Raw genomic sequence first — 25,609 nt, 5'->3', positions numbered from 1 at the left:
AGGGTGTGCGTCGACTACCGCAACCTCAACAAAGCAAGTCCCAAGGACAATTTTCCGTTACCCAACATTCATATCCTGATCGATAATTGCGCTGGGCGCGAGATCGGATCCTTTGTGGATTGCTATGCGGGTTATCATCAGATCCTAATGGACGAAGAGGATGCTGAGAAGACAGCGTTTATTACGCCATGGGGAACCTACTGCTATCGGGTAATGCCGTTCGGGTTAAAGAACGCCGGGGCAACGTACATGCGAGCAATGACTGCTGTGTTTCATGACATGATACACAAAGAAATAGAGGTGTACGTCGATGATGTGATCATCAAATCTTGGCGTCAGGAGGACCATGTGGCAGACCTAAGGAGATTTTTCCAAAGACTCCGGAGGTATGATATCAAGCTTAACCCGGCCAAATGCGCATTCGGGGTTCCATCAGGAAAGTTGCTAGGATTCATCGTCAGTCGACGGGGGATTGAGTTAGACCCATCCAAAATTGAATCCATCCGAGATTTGCCACCGCCAAGGAACAAAACAGAGGTAATGAGTTTGCTGGGTAGACTCAATTACATCAGCAGGTTCATCGCTCAACTCACAGCAACTTGTGAGCCCATATTTCGGCTACTGAGAAAGGATGCTGCAGAAGGTTGGACGACAGAGTGTCAAGAGGCTTTCGACCAAATCAAAGGGTATCTGTCTAATCCACCCGTGTTGGTCCCGCCTAAGCCCGGGAAACCCCTAATCCTTTACCTGACAGTCTTGGAAAATTCATTTGGTTGTGTACTGGGGCAACATGATGACACAGGAAGGAAAGAGCAGGCCATCTACTATCTTAGCAAGAAGTTCACAGTGCATGAGGTCAAGTACACTCAACTCGAGAAAATATGCTGCGCCCTAACTTGGGTAGCTCAGAAGTTGAAGCACTACCTATCTTCATATACTACTTATCTCATATCCCGTTTGGACCCATTGAAATATATCTTTCAAAAACCTATGCCCACGGGAAGGTTGGAAAAATGGCAAATTCTGCTCACAGAGTTTGATATCGTCTATGTAATGAGGACGGCCATGAAAACCCAGGCGCTGGCAGACCATTTGGCAGAAAATCCCGTTGATGAAAAATACGAGCCCTTAAGAACGTATTTTCCTGACGAAGAGGTAATGCATACAAATGAGTTGGAATTGCCTGAGGAACCGGGTTGGAAGCTTTTCTTCGATGGAGCTGCAAACGCGAAAGGGGTTGGAATAGGAGCAGTACTCATTTCTGAAACAGGACGGCATTATCCTGTTACGGCTCAACTACGCTTCTATTGCACCAACAATATGGCCGAGTATGAGGCTTGCATTCTGGGTCTGCGCTTGGCTGCTGACATGGATGTCCAAGACGTCTTGGTCTTGGGAGACTCGGACCTCTTGGTACATCAAATTCAGGGTGAATGGGAAACACGAGATCTAAAGCTCATACCATACCGACAATGCTTGCATGATCTGAGCAAGCAATTTCGATCGGTGAAGTTCAAACACATCCCGAGAGTTCACAATGAGGTTGCGGATGCCTTGGCCACCTTAGCATCAATGCTGCACCACCCTGACAAAATGTATGTTGATCCTCTACACATCCAGGTCCGTGATCAGCACGCCTACTGCAATGCCATAGAAGAAGAAGCAGATGGCGAACCCTGGTTTCATGATATCAAGGAATACCTCAGAATGGGGATATATCCAGAACATGCCTCTAGAGACCAAAAAAGAGCCCTTCGGCGTTTGTCGAATGGTTTCTTCCTCAGTGGAGGAGTATTGTACAAAAGAACCCCGGATTTGGGATTGTTGAGATGCATAGATGCCAGTCAAGCAATGACGGTTATGGAAGAGGTACATGCGGGAGTTTGCGGACCACACATGAGCGGATACGTGTTGGCAAGAAAGATCCTTCGAACATGGTGTTATTGACTCACCATGGAACACGACTGTATCACTTTCGTGAGAAAATGCCATCAGTGCCAGATACATGGAGATTTGATTCATTCTCCGCCAACAGAGTTACATACGATGTCAGCACCATGGTCGTTTGTGGCATGGGGCATGGATGTCATTGGGCCCATCGAGCCGGCAGCATCCAACGGTCATAGGTTCATCCTAGTGACCATTGATTACTTCACCAAATGGGTTGAGGCTAAAACCTTCAAATCAGTAACCAAGAAGGCAGTGGTGGACTTTGTTCACTCCCATATCATCTGTAGATTTGGGATCCCAAAAGTGATCATCACGGATAACGGTGCGAATCTTAATAGCAGCTTGATGAGAGAGGTATGCCAACAATTCAAGATTACACACCGCAATTCCACCCCATATCGTCCTAAGGCGAATGGAGCAGTCGAAGCAGCCAATAAGAATATCAAGAAGATACTGCGAAAAATGGTGGAAGGGTCCAGACAATGGCACGAGAGATTACCCTTTGCTTTGTTGGGCTACCGCACTACCGTCCGAACTTCCATAGGCACAACTCCTTATTTGTTGGTGTATGGAACTGAGGCCGTAATACCAGCGGAGGTCGAAATTCCGTCCCTCCGAATTGTCGCTGAAGCCGGGATTAATGATGATGAATGGGTCAAAGCTCGATTGGAACAGTTGAGCCTGATAGATGAGAAAAGATTGGCAGCAGTGTGCCATGGTCAGCTGTACCAGAAGAGAATGGCAAGAACATATAATAAGAAGGTGCGCCCCAAGAAGTTTGAAGTAGGGCAGCAGGTATTGAAGAATATCCTCCCACATCAGGTCGAGGCGAAAGGCAAATTCGCCCCAAATTGGCAAGGGCCTTATATCATGACCAGAGTATTGTCCAACGGTGCTTTGTGTTTGACAGATGTCGAAGGGAGATGTGTCGACATGGCTATCAATTCTGATGCAGTCAAAAGATATTATGCGTAATTTCTTTGATTATGGCAATTTTTGGTTTATTTGTTTGTATTTGGCATTTATTGGATAATGAGATAACAGAGGTAATTCTTTCTTCTATCCAAACACTTTTAACCCTTGCTTCCCCCTTTGAGCCTTAAGTAATTCTTTCATGCCCCTCTTTTGGAATCACTAATGGAAAAGAAATGAAAAAAAAAGAGAAAAAGAAAAGAGAAAGAAAATGAAAAGAAGGAAAAGAAAAAAAAAGAAGAAAAAGAAGAAGAAGATAAAATCATAAAAAATACAAAATCGTGGGAACTACGTTTGACCTGATTCCTCGAAGAGGATACGTAGGCGCCTCACGGCTCGGTCATAGTATGCATCATAGTGAATATAGGATGCATAATGTACATAGGGTGCATAATAGGCACAGCGTGCGTAACGCACATAGCGCAACATAAGTGTAAAAAATAAATTCCCCAAGTAAGAAAACTGGGGCAGAGGTTATGTTTTAAATTCCAACAAAGGTTTGATTCCAAAAGTTGTAGCATATCACCCATCAAATTATTTTCATTTTCATAGCCTTTCTTTAACTCCACACCAAAACCAACATCAATGTCCAAAAGACCTCCCGATCAATGTTCAAGAGATGTCGAGTCAAGCAATGAGGCCGAGAATAACACACCGATCCCCAGCAAAGAAGAGGATCGTAAGAATGGGAATGAATTGATGGTCAAAGGAATCTCCAGAAGAGAGGGCCATATCTACAACACCCCGATTCCCCGAAAGAAATAAAATGAGAGATCTTATCGGTGAAAACCTTCACAGGCACCGAGAGGCGATGTAAGATGAGGGATATGAAATGAGAGAGTCTTATTGGTGAAAACCTTCACAGGCACCATAAGGCGCCGGGAGATGAGAGAAAGAGAGAGTCTCATTAGTGAAAACCCCTCGAAGGGCACTATGAGGCGACAAGACAAATCAGCAAAAGCTACCACATTTGCAACAAAATGGACAGTCATTTATCATCCCCAACAAGTCAGACCATCGGGCAAATCGATTGATACAAATAGACTGGGTCGGGAATCTATGGTGCACGTCATGATCACGGGGACCAGTCATGTCCTCCAGATAAGTTCTTTTGAGTTTCTTCTCCCACCAAAATATGGGTTCAGAAAGATTTTCTCCTTTTCTAGCTTCTATTTCTCTTCCTAAAATTTGTCTTGAAAAGGATTTTTCAAAGCTTACTGCCAGAGACCGAAGGGGAATTCATCCAATACAGGATAACACAAACAGTTTTAAAGGCCAACCCCAGGCAACGCAATGATCGTGCCCGACAATTTTGGAGGAAATAAGCTCCTAAAAGGAAGTGGTTTCGGGAGTTAAAAGCAGACTCCCACAGCATGTGCTTAAAGAGAAAGCAGAAAAGGGGATTAATTGAGAGCCAATCCCCAGCAGGCTAGAGACCCCCAGCAGGCAACTCTGCCCACTAATCAATTATGGGACATAGAGCAAGAAAAGAGAAGAAAGGAAAAATCATCCGCCAGAAAGGCACCCTCTACCACCACGATAAAAACTAATTAAATCCCTTTGTCTGCAGCAGGAAAACAAAGGATTGATGATGGCAGCGAGATGCAACGCCAGGGAAGTCACCAAAACCGGGGCAGAAAATTTTCTGCCAATTGTCAAAATTTTCTCGGAAGAACGGGGGAACAATTTCAAATACATTTAAGTTCTAGGTCGCCCACCAGTATAATGCGGGAATACTTTTAAGTTCTAGGTCGCCCACCAGTATAATGCGGGAATACTTTTAAGTTCTAGGTCGCCCACCAGTATAATGCGGGAATACATTTAAGTTCTAGGTCGCCCACCAGTATAATGCGGGAATACATTTAAGTTCTAGGTCGCCCACCAGTATAATGCGGGAATACATTTAAGTTCTAGGTCGCCCACCAGTATAATGCGGGAGTACATTTAAGTTCTAGGTCGCCCACCAGTATAATGCGGGAATACATTTAAGTTCTAGGTCGCCCACCAGTATAATGCGGGAATACATTTAAGTTCTAGGTCGCCCACCAGTATAATGCGGGAATACATTTAAGTTCTAGGTCGCCCACCAGTATAATGCGGGAATACTTTTAAGTTCTAGGTCGCCCACCAGTATAATGCGGGAATACTTTTAAGTTCTAGGTCGCCCACTAGTATAATGCGGGAATACTTTTAAGTTCTAGGTCGCCCACCAGTATAATGCGGGAATACATTTAAGTTCTAGGTCGCCCACCAGTATAATGCGGGAATACTTTTAAGTTCTAGGTCGCCCACCAGTATAATGCGGGAATACTTTTAAGTTCTAGGTCGCCCACCAGTATAATGCAGGAATACTTTTAAGTTCTAGGTCGCCCACCAGTATAATGTGGGAATACTTTTAAGTTCTAGGTCGCCCACCAGTATAATGCGGGAATACTTTTAAGTTCTAGGTCGCCCACCAGTATAATGCGGGAATACTTTTAAGTTCTAGGTCGCCCACCAGTATAATGCGGGAATATATTTAAGTTCTAGGTCGCCCACCAGTATAATGCGGGAATACTTTTAAGTTCTAGGCCGCCCACCAGTATAATGCGGGAATACTTTTAAGTTCTAGGCCGCCCACCAGTATAATGCGGGAATACATTTAAGTTTTAGGTCGCCCACCAGTATAATGCGGGAATACATTTAAGTTCTAGGTCGCCCACCAGTATAATGCGGGAATACATTTAAGTTCTAGGTCGCCTACCAGTATAATGCGGGAATACATTTAAGTTCTAGGTCGCCCACCAGTATAATGTGGGAATACATTTAAGTTCTAGGTCGCCCACCAGTATAATGCGGGAATACATTTAGCTCTAGATTTTGGAATCAGTAGCCCCGCCTGAAGACGGAAGGTTACAACAGAGATCCCCAAGCAGGAAACAATAAAATCCCCAGCGCCAAGAAGCAGAAGGCTGCCAAAGCAAGCGCGCATTCAAAAGGAAGAAGGAACGCATCTCAGAAGAAGCAGTTTGGAAACGTTATAGCATGCCCAACATAACAATTTTGATGAAAAAGCCATACCACCGAAGAAACAATTGAAAGGCTTGAAGAAGAGGGCATGTTCCCAGCAGATCAAGCGAAGTGATGAAAACTGGCATTCAGAAAAGGCGAAAGACCAGCATAATCTGCCAAGTTCACAAAATAAAGGCGTCAGAGGAAAGCATTAGCCAACAAGAAAGCAAGACAACAAGAAAAAGTCAGAGATAGATGAGATCTCCTACTCTAGCTTAGCTTCTTGTTTTTCCTTTCAAGATCAATGTAACAAGGAGATCAGTGAGCGGTAGCATACTACAGCAGCATGCAACAGCGCACAACAACAGCAAACACTACAGTCACACGGTAGTCCCAGCTACTAAAATTTCCCGAACTACATTGACCTGATTCCTGTTCAGCCCAGGATATGTAGGAAACCTTTGAAGCAAATGTTCGGTCAAATCTTTTTCAAAAAATGCTTCACACGGAGTACTCGGACGAGCAAAAATCGCCCGCTTTATCTTTGCGCGAAAACCCTCCGTGTCTTCGGGCAAAGAGGGGCAGCTGTAAGCACGTGATTTTTGCTTTACGGACAATCGCTCCAAAAGAAAATAAAAATAGTGACAAATGATTTCGCTGTACAATTTTTCGAGTTTTCCGTGACATGTGTTGTTAATCATTTGTGGGTCTGTCCATTTTTTTATCTAATCATTATCAAGAAAAATACAAAAAAAAAGGGTATGCATTTCTAGGTTGTAATTTAACCATTCAAAAAGTTTTATATATGTGTGTGAACAATTGTGTTAAATATTGATTTGGGTATTTCAAATTCATTTTTTTTTTGTATTTCAAAAATTAGAAAACAAAATAAACCCCAAGAAATCGGATTGTGCCTATGACATTTCAAATTTTGAAGGCCCAAAACCCAATCCAAATCAGGCTGCCCCAACAGGACCCCAAACGACGTCGCATCAGTACCCCTGATTAGAACCGTTGATCTGACTCAAACGAACGGTCCCGATCAGGCCACTCATTCGACCCCAAACGACGTCGTCTTAGGAAGGTGATCTGAGCCGTCCAACCCCTTGATCCAACGGACCTAGGCCATTCCCCTAAACCCGTCCAGTTTTGACCCGATCCAGCCATACCCGGCATCACCCACTACCAAAACCCAAACGACACCATCTTCCCTAAGTGGATAGATCCTGGCCATAGATCTCATTTGATCCGACGGCCAGGATCTAAACCTCTAGACCATATATAAACTCAACCCTTCACCCCACGCCCCCTATCCGAACCCCCCTTCAGGCATCTCCTTCCCCAAGCTCGAAAACCCCCAAACCCTAACGCCGCCCTAGTCTCCCTCGCCATTAAAGCCGGCGGCACGAACGCTGGTGATCACCTCCTGAACACCCTAAGACCCCCTCACTCTCCTGAACATGGATCTGCTATCCATTTGCCTCGAATCACTTCCCTTCGTCTCGAATCTTCATTTGAAGATTTGAGTCGAACCCGGACCTATACCAAATTACCCCATATTCATACCAGACACTCCCCTGACCCTCCTCGTGACCAAACCAAGCTTGGTTTGGTCCGAATCTACCCACAACTCCTAAAAAATCAGATCTAAAGATCCAAAACCTAGAACACATACACCTGGGGAATCCGGCCGGTCTTGAAAGGGGTTTGAGGTTTAATGGATCTTAACCAAGGTGTTCTCATGTGAGAACACCCTGGTTAAAATTTGTTCGGCCTCAAATGGTCAAAGCTAAGTCGGATTTGGGACAGTTTGGTCTAAACTTTTTCAGTAAGTTTTCCCTTCTCTTTGTTTTAGTTTTGATTGAGTTGTTAGCATACTTTGTTGTGATTGTTTGTTATTGTGTGATGTTTTCTTAATTTCTTCCGTCTCTGTTAAAGGCCTTTTTATTTGGTCAATTGTCTTCTGTTTGTGTTCTGAATATACCCTGTGATATACATGCTCATCAATTAGATTAGTCGTCAAACGAGTTTAATTCATATAAGTTCCCAGTGTTTGAACAAATTTGTCTGAAGTCATTCGGGACTCTATACGTGTTGTTTATATGAACGATTGATTGTTATGTGTTACGATTAATATAGTCGAGTCGATATATGTCGTCAATTAGTTTCAATCGTTAATGGTAACAACTTGATTCGTATTGCTTATTTCTGCTGTGATCGTATTTGAGTCCCATTAGGAACTGAATTGTATTGCCTATTGATTTTGTTCAAATCGAATTAAAGAACATCTAGGGGAAAGGTTATAATGGCAGATTCAGACTTTGATTTTAAAACACGATGCCATTTGGTTTAGACCGTGGGCAGCATGTGTATGGTTAGCTTTAAGGAATTAAAATAATTGGACAGCATGTGCTGTCAGATTATATTCCTACTGCCCATACTTTGGTTAAATAAACAAGTGATTAGTACATTTTAACAACAAAAGAGAGAGGGGCTGTCAGGGATTTGATGGGAGTTTTGTTTATTTAAAAGAAGTGAGTGGAAAAAGCAACAGGGGGGGGGAATTTTGAGTTGTAAAACAGACTATAAAATGTTAAGGTTAGGATATAAAAGAGGGGGACCTTCCATTAGAAAAGGGGTTCATTTTTTTGGAGTCTGGGGAGATCTTGTGAGTAAGAAAACTGAAAAGGAAAAACAGAAATAAATTTCAGAACATTGTGAATGAGTATTGTCTAGAAGAAACTGTGCAAGAGTCCAGTTTGATCAGGTTTTCTTTGTGGTTTTGCTTTTCCTGTCGTTTGCCAAGCTTTCTTGTGGTCATTGGATTTCTGTTGTTGTTACATTCAACATTCTGGGCTGTTGTTTCCTACTCTGTTTTTTTTCTGGGATTGTTCATTTGTTGCTCGACACCTTGCTGAGCTTCATCCTTGTTGGCCGGTGGTTGTTGCTGTGTTGTTGCTGTGAATCTGCTCTTGCTGTTGTTTACATACTACTCAACTGATCACTCTCCTTCTTCCTTTCCTTTCCTTACCAGGTACACAATTAATACCACCAATGTAACTGAAAGTTTGAGCATGAATGCAAAAGAGAGGACCTGCAGATTGCAGATTGTTTATATACACGTGGACTGTTGTGTTAAATGTCATGTAGTATATAGTAGTTACATTTTTGTTTGGATAATAGAAGTAGCCTACATGCTTAGTGTATCAATGCAGGTTAATGCATGCTAGTCATGTATGTGTGCTGTTAGGTGAAAAAACATTCCCAGTGTAATAAGTTGTACCTTTAGACTTAGTCTGAGGGTGTAATATATTCTCTAATGTAAGCCAAATAGGAAAACTATCCACTTTAGTTAAAATTCTTTCTCCTTTTGCCAGATTGTCCCATATAAATTGATAAACTCATTTCACAGAACAAAGAATCAGTCCTAGGCCTCAATCTCATGAAGGCCGAGCCCAAATCGAAACAAATCAGTTAGGCCCATATCGAAAAAGGGGGCCTAAGTCTGGCCATCTCGCATGAGCTAGGTTTGGGCCCATAATTTTCGGCTAGTTATCCATAATCGCAGTCACATTTTATTATTCTGTAAAAGCATTTTAAATCCTGTTATAAGTAAACTCGCAATCATGTAATTAATTAGGACTGTCTACCGTTTTCAATTGATAGAGACGAACACGACAAGAAACGTAGTTGCTATAGGATATCCTTTTAAAATAAGAACGAGATGAGCCTCGATGAAAATAAACAAAACACGCAGATGCGGGGCCCTTGTTAAATGTAAATCATTGAAGCATTTAGTTTCCCGGACGGGTTGTTTAGCAAATCTCACAACCTTCCTAAAATGACAACACGTTAGTCTCTTTAGGATACGCTTTAATAAACTTTACCTTCTTAAACTCGGGTGCACATTTATGTGACCCAAATCCAAATCTCGACGGATTCGAAATGCCTCTCTAATCACGGGTACATTGACTGTGACGTGGTTCGAGATGCATGTCCATGACGTTGCAAATTCATTAGAAATAAAGAACGAGGTGAGCCTCGCCAAATAAAAATACAAATTGCGGGGCCCTCAATAAATATTGCTTTAAAAATTGTTTAGGCTTCGGGATGGACCGTTTAGTAAAATTCCACGGTCCTACCCAAAATAAATACGCTAGTCGCTTTAGGCGCGCCTTTAATAATTTAATTTCCTTAAACTCGGGTGCACATTGATGTGACCCAAATCCAAATCTCAACGGAGTCAAAGTGTGTCGACGACCACGGGTACATTGATTGTAACGCGGTTCGAGATACATTTTCACAACGTTGCAATTCTTGATAAAAACAGTAAATGATAAAAGCGGTTAAAAGTTAAATTTTGCACATAAGTTCACACTTGTATAAAATCAGATAATCAAGCCGAATATAACAGTTGAGCGACCGTGCTAGAACCACGGAACTCGGGAATGCCTAACACCTTCTCCCGGGTTAACAGAATTCCTTATCCGGATTTCTGGTGCGCAGACTGTAATATGGAGTCATTCTTTTCCTCGATTCGGGATTAAAATTGGTGACTTGGGACACCCTAAATCTCCCAAGTGGCGACTCTGAAATAAATAAACAAATCCCGTTTCGATTGTCCTTTAATTGGAAAAACTCCTTTGCGCCCCCTCGGGGGCAGAAAAAGGAGGTGTGACACCATCAAAACTGACTCAACAAAATAGAGTGTTGCCAACTTCAAAGCATCATCATCACTGCCAGCAAATGATGAAGTTGTACCATGTGGGCGACTAGAAATAAAACTATACAAATCAGCCAACTCAATTTTGTCCTTTCCAGGGAAATAGACTCTTAAAAGCCTATTCTCTTTCTCATTTAAACCTTTCATGTCAAGCGACGAATAAGACTTCAAACCAGTAATAATATGGAATGCATCACGAGTAAACTTAATATCGCGGTCAAATACCTTGAAGGTCATCGAATCAGGTTCATTACTAACAATTTCAGAAAGCAATACACAGTGCATAAGTTTACCCGAGAACTTCACACTTTGTAATCTGAAGAAGTTGCCAAAAATACTTTCCCTCAATTTCTTCCATTGGCTATTCGACAGAAAACTTTTAATTGTTTCCTTATATTGAAAATCTCCTTTCCAATATACCAGAAAATTACGCCAATCGTCAAAATCAAAAAAATGATCGCCTTCCATTATAACACTAGAAAAGAAGGAAAAACAAACAAAGATTAGGACTTAACTTAAAATTTCAAGTTTAAAAGTTAAGCAAATACAATCCTTAACTTTAAATTTTAAGTGCAAACGTTAAAGAAATACAGTCCTTAACTTATACTTTCAACTTCCAAAGTTAAGGACACTTAGTCCTTAACTTCAAGTTTCATGTGCAAAAGTTAAGGACAATAAGTCCTTAACTTTAAATTGTAAATGCAAAGGTTAAGGAAATACAGTCCTTAACTTATACTTTCAACATCCAAAGTTAAGGACACTTAGTCCTTAACTTCAAGTTTCATGTGCAAAAGTTAAGGACAATCAGTCCTTAACTTTAAATTGTAAGTGCATAGGTTAAGGAAATACAGTCCTTAACATATACTTTCAACATCCAAAGTTAAGGACACTTTGTCCTTAACTTCAAGTTTCATGTGCAAAAGTTAAGGACAATCAGTCCTTAACTTTGAATTCCAACTACAAAATTTAATGTCGTTTCTTCTTTACATTTAATGAACACAGTTAACTGAAAATTCATAATCAGTAAGCTTATGAATTTTTACGACTATTTTTATGAAATATACCTACATAATTAAATATATTGAATCAACCACAAACACATTTCAAATTTCACACACTAAAAATTTACCAAAAATAGAATCACACAAAATATACTACACTGAATCAACATATAATGCTAATTTTTGAAATTTCACACATACTTCACACGACATTGAACCAACTTACAAATAAAGAAAAACGAAAATGCATAAAAAAATATATTACCAGTCGCGATTGACAGAAGATGACGGAGAAGATGAAGGAGCAGAAGTTTAACTGAGATTGCAGTTTGCATACGAGGAAGATGAAGAAGCGCAGAACTCTGAACGAATGAAATAAGGGTTTTCGTCGATTTTGGGATTATACAAGAAATAGAGAAAGGGTAATTGTGTCTTTTCCCCCTTAGTAGTGGCTATTTTTTATAAGCATTTTAAATAGTGGATAAAAATTAAATACACCCTTATTAGTGGCTACTACACGTCATTTTTACACTTAAATATCTTATAAATCTATTGGGGAGAAATTAAAAAATAGCCAGATTTACAATCGGTCATTCAAAAATAGCCGCAGTTTCAAAAGTAATCGAAATTTAGCCACTTTTCATGTAAAGATAAATCTGAACGAAAACAGTATTCAAAATCCGAAAAAATACTCCAGCATAATATACTGGAGTTTGGAGTACCGGTGCTCCAGTCTCCAGCCATCAAAGTATATCGGTCCAGCATAATATGCTGAAAGTTCATACACTGCACCGAAATCCAGTATATTATGATGGACCGGTCTCTGTTGCAGCAAAATAGTGGCTATTTTTCATTGACTTGATAAACGCTGACTATTTTTAAATGACCAGTCTGAAAACTGGCTAGACCGTGTTATTTTAACAATCCATTGAGTAATAACTCACAACAACTAATTCCTGGAAAATGTAAATACAAGTGTTTTCCAATAGTAACACATCAATTGTCAATCCTTAGATCTAGAAAAGGTTAGGCTCTTCACCTCACTTAAGATTAAAGATAGAGGCAACCAGGCTTGGGCAGTGAAGGCTCATTTAGTGGAGAGTGAACCAAATTATGTGTACACATTTCAAGCTATTGTACTTGGATCATTCAACATTTCTGATGCGCAATTTTAGTGTTATATAACAATGGCGTAACCAGTAAAGTTGTTGTCATGTGATTAGAAGGTCACGGGTTTGAGCCGTGGAAACAGCCTCTTGCAGAAATGCATGATAAGGCTGCGTACGGTAGACCGTTGTAGTCCGGCATTTCCCCGAACCCCACGCATAGTGAGAGCTTAATGCACTGGGCTGCCCTTTATAGCAATGTGTTTCATATGTTAAACTGTATAATTTCTGCAACAAATTCTCATAAGTTCTGATATTCAAGAAAACATAAGAAACCTTAACTTCCCTCCCCTCACCCCAACCCCACCGGAAACTATACAATCGAAATCTTGGCAAATGTCGAAACGACATGTTTCCTGTGTTAGGTGACGACTCTAAAACTCATTCAAAACCATTTTGAATTGCCAAAATTGTAACGAAACAACTCCAATACACTTACTAGTCTTTGAACTTAGTGAAATTTTGGAAGAGTTGGACATGTTGCAGCTTCACTTGGCTTTCCTGATTTCGAGTTACACTGAGATTTTCTTCGGCAAAATATATTCCACCTTCTCTTTGTTTTCACCAGCTTTTGGAACTCCTCCTTCATGTTGTTACACTCCTTTTCAAGCTCCGAAACACGTCCCCTCATGTCCTCAATGCTTGATCCCCTTCCCTGTGCATTGTTGTCACCATGTTGTCCGATCGCTCCACTTAGATTTTGTGAGTTGTCAAGATTATCAGACACAAAAAACCATCCTGAAATGGATGTACGTAGTCGAAGCTGTTCAAAAAATAAGACTTGAACGATTACCCTTAGAGGTAGCCTCTCGTTTTGAGCAGCGTGTGTGCTCGCCTCTAATGAAAGCTTTTGGCAATTCATTAGTCTGCAGATTTGCTCTCTTTCAATATCTGTAAGCCAAGGATGTGCCTGAAGTTGAAAATATTGTAGGTCAGCACTTCATTCACATAGTAATTTTTTTAAGTTTCTGGCTTATGTTTAGATCGTTAACTAAACAAATACTACAGTCAGACCTCTCTATAACAATATCACTATATAACAATCATTCTCTATAACAGCCTCGTTTGCTCCATATTTGACTCTATTATAACATAGAGAATGATTGTGATATAGCGATGTTGTTATAGAAAGATCTGATTGTATATATTCTGCATAACAACACTTCGCTATAACAACAAAAAAGATCTGGAACAAACGAGACTGTTATAGAGAGGTTTGATTGTATCATCATAAACTAAAAGAACTACTTTGTTACCTTCAAATATATATCGATTGCACGATAGATACCATCGGCAAGTGGCCTAGCATAATCTGGGATTGCAGCAGCAAGAGACTGAAATTTCGGGAACTTGAAATTAACATCAGGAGCCACCTCAGAAAGATATGAATCCACCAGATTTGCCACCCTTGTTATTGAAGCCAAAGACTGATTACCTTCCACCAATTGATTTTCTTCCATTATACACGGAGATGCAGCAGCAGAAGCCTGGTCTAATAACAAGAAATGGTCCAGAATACGCTGAAAACAGTCGATATCATATAAAGTCTCGACTGAGTAACCAATATTTGGTATTAGCAAATCATCAAGTGTAGCTTGATCTAATTGCAACCCGACTCTTCCCTCCAGATTTTCTCTGCACGACGGACTAACCTGTAACATCATAGCAGTACGGAGCAGCCTCAGAAGAAACTTAGTTTCCGTTACTCCTTTCTGTTTTGGTAATAACTCCACGATCTCTTCTAGAAGCGCCCTCTGATCTGCCTCTGATGGCGTGGATGCTGATTTAGCATGACTAGCGTCCTTGAAACTCGCTTGCCTATTCATTAAAGGAATGTATTTCTTTGCATAAAACACGAGGGCGCCTGATATATTCTCAGGCCTCATTCCTCCAGCTTCAACGGCCTGAATCAAACGTTTGTACAGAGGTAAGCTGAGGAACGATACATCTTCGTACCACCAATCATCAGTCATCGGTTGTGGCTTCGTTCCAGTACTTATACCGTTCCATACATCAGAACCTGTGTTATTATCATTACCATTCTCCAATACAGGCCAATTAAGTAACTTTGAATCGCTACAAGCTTTCATCGCCAACGAGTTTATGCATCTCGACACAATATGAAGCTCTTCAGCATGTGGTAAAACTTCTTCACAGGTCTCTAGTGCTTTTATTGTGTCTGTCCAATTTCCAAATACATCATTCAGAAAAGCCTCAGTTTGTGTAACTAGATTTCCTTCCCCGTATTCGTTGGTCATTTGTAAATACTCAGATGCACATTTAAGACTCACTACGTTTAGAGGTGTAAGTTCAAATCTAACACCATAACAAAATTTGGCTACTAACTCAAATGCTTTAGCTCCACCAGGTATATCAGTAAGCTGCAGGACGCATACCGATCCATCCTCTTTCGTCGATTCACTCATAAGCTTTTCTAGAAGTCCACTTCTTGAGAGCAAAGGGAACTGCACCAGTACAATTAAGTGCCTGTTTTAGATTATGTTTGTGAATACACCACCAACAACAACGACAACGACATACCTTGTATATTCCTACAATCTGGGGCCTGGGGAAGGTAATTTGTGCGCGGAACTTACCCCTACTTTGTGGAGATAGAGAAGTTGTTTCCGATAGACCCTCGACTCAAAAAAGTAATTCACAACAGGTTTGAAAAGAAAAACAACAATGAAGAAGCCATGTTTAAAATAATGAAAGCAAGAACAGTAACAACAACAAAATAACAATGCAATTAGAAAACCGACACAAGAGAAGCTCGGGTAGTAATAGAGATCGAAGGCTAAGATTAACCATAGAATACAAACAATAGATTTTGTTTGTGAATATCATCTTGAATTAACCATAGATTACAAAAAGAAGAATTGGGACAAGTATATGTAGATTCCCGGAATGGCGTTAAGTGCATTAGCAAAGAAGATACTACGTGAGAAATGCTAACAACAATAACAACTACGCCACAGTCCCAAAAAAGTTGAATTTAAAGAGAATTAGCAATCAAAGAGTGTACCTTGTGTAGATAAAAGGACATTTCTCCAATTTCAATTGTAATATCACTTGGAAGTCCTGATTTACAACGCCTGAACAGAGTTTATGCATAAGCTTCATAAATTCACTGGTTGATGTTAGCTAAATCAACTGAAAAAAGGCGTTCGACAAATTATTGGATACTAATTAGATATCCATAAATCAACATTAGGTTACATAATCAAAACCAAAATGCCCCTAAATTTTCATTCTTTTCATTCTTCAACTACAATATATGAAAGTTAAATCAAACATCTAATGGTATATCTTTGACCACTAATCAGCTAATACAAAAGTAAGCTCAAATCTTATACTATAACTCAGATTCTAGATAACACACTTGGGAGTACTAAATCAATTATTTAAACTCTACTACAAGTAACAAAAAATAAGAATATTATGTACAGAAAAAAGAAACATGAATACTATACTGGAAATGTTGACATAAAAAATTAAGTGCTCTGACTCTCACGTAAAGAAATATTATGTCAGATATAACCAACAACAACATACCCAGTGTAATCCAACACAGTGGGGTTGGAGAGGGTAATGTGTACGCAGACCTTACTATTACAGTGTGGAAGTAGAGAGACTGTTTCCAATAGACCCTCAGCTCGAGGAACGTATAAGTACAATGGTAATGAAAAGGAAAAATTGATAGCGTAGAAGCCACAAAAAAGCAGTAACAACAACAAAATAATAAGATGATCAAAACGAATGAAACAACATGTAGTAGTCGAAACCTAAGAATAGAAAAATATGAGAATACGTACTAATATTACTGGTATGGAGACGACGAACGCAACAGGTAGTAGTCGAAACATGTTAGATATAACCAAGAATGCAAAAAAAACTTCCCATAATAAATTACAGCAAAATATTACCAAGTCTGGCCTTCACAGCAGAAGGCTTCGGATTTAGAACCAAGTTTCAGTAGTGCCATTTTGGTTGCATGAAACTAAGACAAATACAGTAAAAACTATTTTTAGAAATAAGAAGGAAATAAGAATTTTGGTGTAGTTGTTGTAAGTAGAAGTAAAGTTTGTGAGTGAATGAGTCCCGAGTCTTAGGTAATAAAAGAGAGAGAATCGGTTACTGAATTATAGCAGTTGTTGAAAATGTCCTCACTCTCCTCCTACTTCTCACTAGGTGTTGATTTAGTCTACGTGCTATACTTTAGGTGCCAAAATCAATTCATTTTTAGTAATTTCTTTAAGGAATCTTTATCCAAATAGTTGATCGGATTCATTATTTACTTTTTCTAGCTACAACCAAACGTTTTTATAAACAATACCTCATTTGTTTTGGATTTTTTTGGTTGTTATAGAAAACATATATTATCATATAGCATGAAAATTGGTTCCATAAGAAACTTGGTGTTTATAGTTAGTGACTATTATATAGCGATGCAGTTATAGAGATGTCTGACGGTAGTATATAAAGATTATATACTAATTATACACGATTATATTTTGTGTATATATAGATTATACACAAAATATACACATATTATACATTCACCGGTTATATTTAGTTTAAGTGATTTGGTGGACAATTATTTAGGATAATTCTTCTTTCTTTAACCTACTCAACTTTAAGCAAATTAGATTATGATTCATTTGTTGACTTGACCCAACAATTGGTTGAGCCCAAAATAATTCATCAAATCAAGGGGACAAAATAGAAGAATTAACCTAAATAGGCGATCACCTAACCGTTTAAACTAAAAATAGCCGGTGAAGATATAATATATGTATAATTTATGTATTATATGTGAACATAATTATGTATAATGAATGTATAATCTATGTATATAGCTAGAAAAATTAAACAACGAATATGACCAGCTATTTGTGTAAAAGATCCCGGAAATAAGTTAAGAAGTGTAACTCAACCAATCAAAACGCAATCTAAAGTCTAAATCATATGTATATAAATTAATTTAGAGGTTGGGAATTCCGTAATTTTGTAAGCACTTAAGCTAATAATTTATGAAGTATTATATTTACTTTCACTTTATTTTTTTTCAGAAAAATAAGGAAGGGAGATTGGGTTATGTACGGCGAGATGGATTGCTATCGACTCCTTATTTTTCATGATTTATATTCGTTAAATTTTATCCAACTCGTACATTTGCAACCTCTATTTTACACTCTTATATAGAAATAAAAAGATAAAGAATATTTACTGAATTGTCGTCCCCCCCCCCCAGCCCCCCCAAACCCACCCCACCCCGAGAAAAAAATTAACTGCTTAACTCCCTTCATATTCATTTGACAATATAGTGCTAAAAATGATTGTAACTGACCTAATCGACCCGTTTATAAAAAGGATCATCAAGTTTTAATAAAGTGAAAATCAGAGGTGTCAAAATACTTGATTTTGGATTTTGATCAATATATAAAACTTAGATTTCATATAGTTGTAATTACTTTCATCCTTGTACTTGTAGGTGTATTTGTTTTGACTGGTTGTATCAAGTTATAATCTTCCCAACATTAGGTAATACTTGCCTAATTGGAATTTAAGTTGTTTTGACAAGGGTTCCTTTTACACGATTTATCTAGTAGGATAAAGTATTAAAACTTGTCACATTTTCTAAATTAAGAAAAAAATTTGCCACATCTAAAGCAAAATGGACCAAAAGCTAATAGGTTGAAGTATGTCCGTCCACAGTTTTAAGTGAAAATAGCACGAGCTAGCCAGTTTTCGGACTGATAATTAAAAAATAGTCAGCGTTTGCAAAGTCATTGAAAAATAGTCATTATTTTGTTGCAACACAAAAAGTTCCAACATAATATACTGGAGATTGATGCACCTGTATAAGGGTGGCAAAATGGTTAAAATAAAATCGTTAACCGCCTATATTATGTGAAAATGGCGTGTAGTAGCCACTAAATAAGGGTGTATTTAATTTTTATCCACTATTTAAAATGCTTATCAAAAATAGCCACTACTAAGGGGGAAAAGACACAATTACCCTTTCTTTATTTCTTGTATAATCCCAAAATCGACGAAAACCCTTATTTCATTCCTTCATCTTCTCCGTCATCTTCCGTCATCTTCATCTTCATCTTCTCCGTCATCTTCATCTTCATCTTCTCCGTCATCTTCTGTTGTTGATTCAGTGTAGTATATTTTGTGTGATTCTGTTTTTGATAAATTTTTAGTGTGTGAAATTTGAAATGTGTTTGTGGTTGATTCAATATATTTGATTATGTAGGTATATTTCATAAAAATAGTCGTAGAAATTCATAAGCTTACTGATTATGAATTTTCAGTTAACTGTGTTCATTAAATGTAAAGAAGAAACGACATTAAATTTTGTAGTTGGAATTCAAAGTTAAGGACTGATTGTCCTTAACTTTTGCACATGAAACTTGAAGTTAAGGACAAAGTGTCCTTAACTTTGGATGTTGAAAGTATATGTTAAGGACTGTATTTCCTTAACCTATGCACTTGGAATTCAAAGTTAAGGACTGATTGTCCTTAACTTTTGCACATGAAACTTGAAGTTAAGGACTAAGTGTCCTTAACTTTGGATGTTGAAAGTATAAGTTAAGGATTGTATTTCCTTAACCTTTGCATTTACAATTTAAAGTTAAGGACTGATTGTCCTTAACTTTTGCACATGAAACTTGAAGTTAAGGACAAAGTGTCCTTAACTTTGGATGTTGAAAGTATATGTTAAGGACTGTATTTCCTTAACCTATGCACTTATAATTTAAAGTTAAGGACTGATTGTCCTTAACTTTTGCACATGAAACTTGAAGTTAAGGACTAAGTGTCCTTAACTTTGGATGTTGAAAGTATAAGTTAAGGACTGTATTTCCTTAACCTTTGCATTTACAATTTAAAGTTAAGGACTTATTGTCCTTAACTTTTGCACATGAAACTTGAAGTTAAGGACTAAGTGTCCTTAACTTTGGAAGTTGAAAGTATAAGTTAAGGACTGTATTTCTTTAACGTTTGCACTTAAAATTTAAAGTTAAGGATTGTATTTGTTTAACTTTTAAACTTGAAACTTTAAGTTAAGTCTTAATCTTTGTTTGTTTTTCCTTCTTTTCTAGTGTTATAATGGAAGGCAATCATTTTTTTGATTTTGACGATTGGCGTAATTTTTTGGTATATTGGAAAGGAGATTTTCAATATAAGGAAACAATTAAAAGTTTTCTGTCGAATGGCCAATGGAAGAAATTGAGGGAAAATATTTTTGGCAACTTCTTCAGATTACAAAGTGTGAAGTTCTCGGGTAAACTTATGCACTGTGTATTGCTTTTAGAAATTGTTAGTAATGAACCTGATTCGATGACCTTTAAGGTATTTGACCGCGATATTAAGTTTACTCGTGATGCATTCCATATTATTACTGGTTTGAAGTCTTATTCATCGCTTGACATGAAAGGTTTAAATGAGAAAGAGAATAGGCTTTTAAGAGTCTATTTCCCTGGAAAGGACAAAATTGAGTTGGCTGATTTGTATAGTTTTATTTCTAGTCGCCCACATGGTACAACTTCATCATTTGCTGGCAGTGATGATGATGCTTTGAAGTTGGCAACACTCTATTTTGTTGAGTCGGTTTTGATGGGCAAGAGGAAAAATAGGAATGTGTCGGAGCAAATAATGAAAATTGTGGACGATGATGTACTTTGCGCTTCCTTCAACTGGGTCTCTCTTGCTTATGAAACGCTATTAAAATCATTGAAGAGTTGCTTGAAATCAAATGAGAATGATGTTCAGAAGGAGAAAGAGAAAGAAAAAGATATTGATAGCTACACTTTAGTTGGCTTTCCTTTTGCGTTTTGTGTCTGGATTATGGAAGTACTTCCTATTTTCCAAGAGAAACAATTTGTGAACTTCAAAGAAGTTGGTTATCCTCGAATGTTATGTTATTCTGAAATGAAGTCTCCACAATTTGATGCTCTTTGTAGAAAATATTTCCATAATAAAAAAGTAAGTTAATGTAATTACTATCTCTTTTTTTGTTTATTTGTTTTAGTTATGTATACTTATGTTTAGTTTTTCTTATATAATAGGTGTTTAAGTTGATTGAGGTGTCACCCTTTATTCCCGTGGAAGAAGAAGATACACAGCCTCTTTGTGTGGAGCAGCCAGTTTCACAAGATCAAGGCTCAAGGTCTTCTTCCACACAATTTGACGAAGGCGTACTTAAGGAAATTGTTAGAGTATGTGTTTCTGCCTTTGAATAGTATTAGTTTTTTATTTGATTATTTCTTGCTTACGAACACCTTTTTTTTATATTATGTTTTTTGATTCAGAGATTATCAGAGAGTTTTAAGAAGGATTTGCAAGCAGAAGTTACCAGAGTTAATCAGAAAATTGTTGTATCAGAAAAAAGATTGAGAATGAAATCAAGGTAATTTCAGTTAGTCCAACTTTAGGATTTTGTGTCCTTAAATTTTGAACTTGGAATTGAAAGATAAGGACTTCTTGTCCTTAACTTTTGAACTTTGAAATGAAACTTAAGGACATCATGTCCTTAAGTTTTGAACTTGGAATTCAAAGTTAAGGACTTCTTGTCCTTAACTTTTGAACTTGGAGTTCAAACTTAAGGATTGCATTTCCTTAAGTTTTGAACTTTAAGTTCAAACTTAAGGACTGCCTGTCCTTAAGTTTTAAACATGTCCTTCTCTTTGTAACTTAGTTGCTTTCTCAAGATTTAAAGAAAACTCTAGGATTAAAGCTTGATACTTTGATGAACATGTTTGGGAAAGTTGATAAGATGAATACAGATAGAGAATCTAGTGTTCCGATTAGAAAATATGGAGTTGATGATCATTGTCGAGCTACTGAGCGTACTGGCATATTCAACCAAGATGCAGGTGGTGTTGAACGTGATTATATGGATGTGCATGCAGAGGGTCAGTATGAAAGAGAATTTAGAGATGCACATCTAGATGATGAAACTGAAAATGTTACTGATATTGGGAAAGGTTAGTTATAGATTTTTATTTTTATTTTCGTTGAAATGTATATTCAATAGATTAATACATATAAACTATGCATGTGCATGCAGAAGTTTGTGGAGTGCCGGAGAAAATTTGTAGAGTTTGTGGATTGCAATCACAGGAGGATTTAACAAGTCCATTGGGGACAAGTGTCAGCGAGATTGTATGCAAATGCTTAGAAGGAACGTATGATCTCTCTACACCGCTGTCATACAAAGAAAAATTTGGAGTTCAAACTTGTGCCAGTCAAGGTTAGATAAAATTTTCATTATATATTGTATCTTTATTTCATTATATATTGTATTTTTTGAAGCAGCAAGCAAAGAAGCTGGAGTGCAGTATCAAGAGAAAACTGGACTACAATCTCAAGACATAGGCAGAAGTGAGATTGGTTCCAAATCTATAGATGCAATATGTGATGATGATGATGTAGCTGGAATGATCTTGCATATTGCAAATGGTTAGGCAGTGCTTTTTTAATTTTATATATGTTTGTTTTAATTAAAGATTATTAACATGTTAGTTGTTGTAAATATTTTTGCAGAATCTTGTCAACAAGCATCTAAAGATCATGGTGAACAACTGCAAGATAAAGAAAATGTGGAATTGCAAGAAAAAGAAAATGTTGCACGCAATATTTTAGCTGAGTTGTCTCTTGAAAAAACACAAGAAGGTACTGTGGAGAAGACAAGTACTGATTGTGCCCTAATTATTATATGTACAATTGAAATTTTGTCTCTTCATTTGACCTGTTGCAGAAAACTAATATGAATATGTATATATATATATATATATATATATATATATATATATATATATATATATATATATATATATATATATATATATATATATATATATATATAGTGTCGCCAGCAGAGGAAACAAAGAGGACACCAATGATGACAATCTTTACCAATATACAAGGAAAAGAAAGAGAGATAGTATTGGTTATGATGGTCCGTCATTTTCTCTTCTTACTCCTACTCCTCGAAGTATACAAATGGACATTGATGCGACTTTGACTATGGAGGGTGAAGGAAATTGTTGAAGAAGAACTTGGTCGAGGTAAAAGGAACAAGAAGTTAAGCTGGCAGTTGAAATCTCCTTTTGATAAGGAAGGAAAAGCAGTAAGTTCCAAGGCAGACAATCAAAATACTCTGAAGAGTTCAGGTTGGATAAAATCAACCTATACTCGTAGGTGTATTTTTCATTATGCCAAAGAAGATGAAAAATTAGTGAAGAAATTCATTGTGTGGTTGGGCAAGGAGAAAAGGAGAGGTCGCAAAAAAGAGTAAGTCTCTTAATGTGTTTCACTACATCCTTAACATCTGTGATTGTAAGACTAATTTTAGGACTAACTGTCCTTAACTTATAGATGCAAGTTTAAAACTTAAGGACTTCTTGTCCTTAAGTTTGAATTCAAAATTCATAAGCTAAGGACATGCAGTCCTTAAGTTTGAGTATCAAATTCAAAAGCTAAGGACACTTGGTCCTTAAGTTATAGATTAAAGTTTTCAAAATTCTAACTTGACATTTTCAAAATTTTCAGGGGACAAATTGATTTATATGCTGATGATAATAGTTTGAGGAAAAAACCATACAAATTGTATCATCAAAAAATCAGTAGCAAAATGTTTTTCCTTGAGCTTTCAGATAGCAAATTTGTTCTTGATGATAAGGTTAGATAATTCACAAGGCATTTATTTTTTCTATTATTAATTTATTCATTTTTTCATTATTTTATGACTGATTTGTTATTGATTTGTTTTATTTTTTGCCTTTTTATGAAGCATATTGACATTGCTCTCTATTATCTGAGAAAGAAGGAATGCTACCACCCTCGCGATCATCATTTTCGATGCACAACTACTGATGTTCTTTTTGATAATATATGCCACTTGTGTATAAAGATTTCAGTGAAGATGCTAGTGATGAGTTTTGGTGTGCTGGTGATTATCAGTTATTTCTGACACCATATGTGTGGGGGACAGCCGTAGATGTGGAATTGCATGGACTGAGGTTGACAAAATCTTTTTTCCATGTCGGCTTCCTTCAGAAGATGATGAAGCTGTGACACACTTTTTGTTAGGAGTATTGGACTTGAATAAAAAAAAGATTGATGTATATGATTCCATATACAGTGAGCCATATGAAGCAGGAATGAACTACATGCAAATGTATGCACGCATGATCCCCCATTTGCTAAAGTTCTCACAGTTTGACAAAAATCACAAGTCTTTTGGGAATGTCTTCAACAAATTTGATATACAGTGGCAAAGATCACCACACCAAACTGGATCGTACGTGTTATTATTTGTTATATTATTTATATGTACTTAAGATTTATTGTTTAATTCACTGCATATCTTACATTTCTCTTAGGACTGATTGTGGTGCATTCCTGATCAAATTTGCTGAGTTGCTGATGATTGGAAAGGACGTGCAGCAATTCCAACCCGAAGACAAAAAAGACTTTCGAAAAGAACTTGCTGCAAATCTTTGGGCACATGGTGAACGGAAAAGAAATTCTGGTTATGATACTCCACCAAAAAATGTTGGTGATGATTATGAGAGTGAAAATGAAACATTCTGTCCAAAGGAGTTGTAAAGAAATTGTGGTGTTATTTTTGTATAAAATTGCTGTAAAGGTGACATCTGAATTATGCCAGTTTAGGATAGTTCTGAAATATTCTGTAAATTTGTGAAAAGGCACTTATATTTTGTTTTGTTGGCATAGCGTAATTTTTTGTAACAGCTATGCAAAATTACAATTTCAAAAGTTATGTCAAGGCATTTTGTTATTTATTTCGTTGTTTCTCTCAACTGTTGATTTGTCCATTGAGTTTGTTAGTATTTGTTCATGACTAAGTGTAAGTGAACTTCAAATTCAAAGTTAATGACCAAATGTCCTTAACTTTTGAACTTGAAATTCAAAGTTAAGGACCGACAGTCCTTAAGTTTTAAACATGGGACTATAACTTAAGGACCTCAAGTTAATGACAAACAGTCCTCAAGTTTTTAATATGGGACTATAACTTAAGGACCTATATCCTTAACGTTTGAACTTAAAATTCAAAGTTAAGGACAGACAGTCCTCAAGTTTTTAACATGGGACTATAACTTAAGGACCTCATGTCCTTAACGTTTGAATTTAAAATTCAAAGTTAAGGATAGACAGTCCTTAAGTTTTTAACATGGGACTATAACTTAAGGACCTCATGTCCTTAACTTTTGAACTTAAAATTCAAAGTTAAGGACAGACAGTCCTCTAGTTTTTAACATGGGACTATAACTTAAGGACCTCATGTCCTTAACGTTTGAACTTAAAATTCAAAGTTAAGGATAGACAGTTCTTAAGTTTTTAACATGGGACTATAACTTAAGGACCTCATGTCCTTAACTTTTGAACTTGAAATTCAAAGTTAAGGACAGACAGTCATTACGTTTTTAATATGGGACTATAACTTAAGGACCTCATGTCCTTAACGTTTGAACTTAAAATTCAAAGTTAAGGACAAACAGTCCTTAAGTTTTTAACATGAGACTATAACTTAAGGACCTCATGTCCTTAACTTTTGAACTTGAAATTCAAAGTTAAGGACAGACAGTCATTACGTTTTTAATATGGGACTATAACTTAAGGACCTCATGTCCTTAACGTTTGAACTTAAAATTCAAAGTTACGGACAGACAGTCCTTAAGTTTTTAACATGAGACTATAACTTAAGGACCTCATGTCCTTAACTTTTGAACTTGAAATTCAAAGTTAAGGACAGACAGTCATTACGTTTT

General features: G+C 37.4%; 3 protein-coding genes across 3 annotated transcripts; 2 read left to right on the top strand and 1 right to left on the bottom strand.

Annotated features, from left to right (window-relative positions):
- Nucleotides 1-13,072: 13,072 nt before the first annotated feature.
- Nucleotides 13,073-16,875, bottom strand: LOC104230632 (BTB/POZ domain-containing protein At5g03250-like). Its single transcript, XM_009783491.2, has 4 exons — nucleotides 16,730-16,875; nucleotides 15,829-15,898; nucleotides 14,060-15,268; nucleotides 13,073-13,713 (listed from the first exon to the last, which is right to left on the bottom strand). Exons 1-4 carry the CDS (start codon nucleotides 16,786-16,788, stop codon nucleotides 13,255-13,257), a joined length of 1,797 nt encoding a protein of 598 aa, XP_009781793.1. The 5' UTR covers nucleotides 16,789-16,875; the 3' UTR covers nucleotides 13,073-13,254.
- A 3,047-nt stretch (nucleotides 16,876-19,922) lies between these two features.
- On the top strand, nucleotides 19,923-21,529 carry LOC138874056 (uncharacterized). The gene is made up of 4 exons (XM_070152559.1): nucleotides 19,923-20,798; nucleotides 20,882-21,031; nucleotides 21,125-21,222; nucleotides 21,511-21,529. Exons 1-4 carry the CDS (start codon nucleotides 19,923-19,925, stop codon nucleotides 21,527-21,529), a joined length of 1,143 nt encoding a protein of 380 aa, XP_070008660.1.
- Nucleotides 21,530-21,567: 38 nt separating this feature from the next.
- On the top strand, nucleotides 21,568-23,109 carry LOC138874055 (uncharacterized). Its single transcript, XM_070152558.1, has 5 exons — nucleotides 21,568-21,799; nucleotides 21,883-22,065; nucleotides 22,128-22,274; nucleotides 22,359-22,487; nucleotides 22,682-23,109. Exons 1-5 carry the CDS (start codon nucleotides 21,568-21,570, stop codon nucleotides 22,837-22,839), a joined length of 849 nt encoding a protein of 282 aa, XP_070008659.1. The 3' UTR covers nucleotides 22,840-23,109.
- Nucleotides 23,110-25,609: the final 2,500 nt, after the last annotated feature.

This window comes from Nicotiana sylvestris, chromosome 7, assembly GCF_000393655.2.
Source record: "Nicotiana sylvestris chromosome 7, ASM39365v2, whole genome shotgun sequence".
Classification (NCBI taxonomy): domain Eukaryota; kingdom Viridiplantae; phylum Streptophyta; class Magnoliopsida; order Solanales; family Solanaceae; genus Nicotiana; species Nicotiana sylvestris.
The sequence above is the reverse complement of the archived record's forward strand: the minus strand, read 5'-3'. Positions and strand labels throughout refer to the sequence as shown.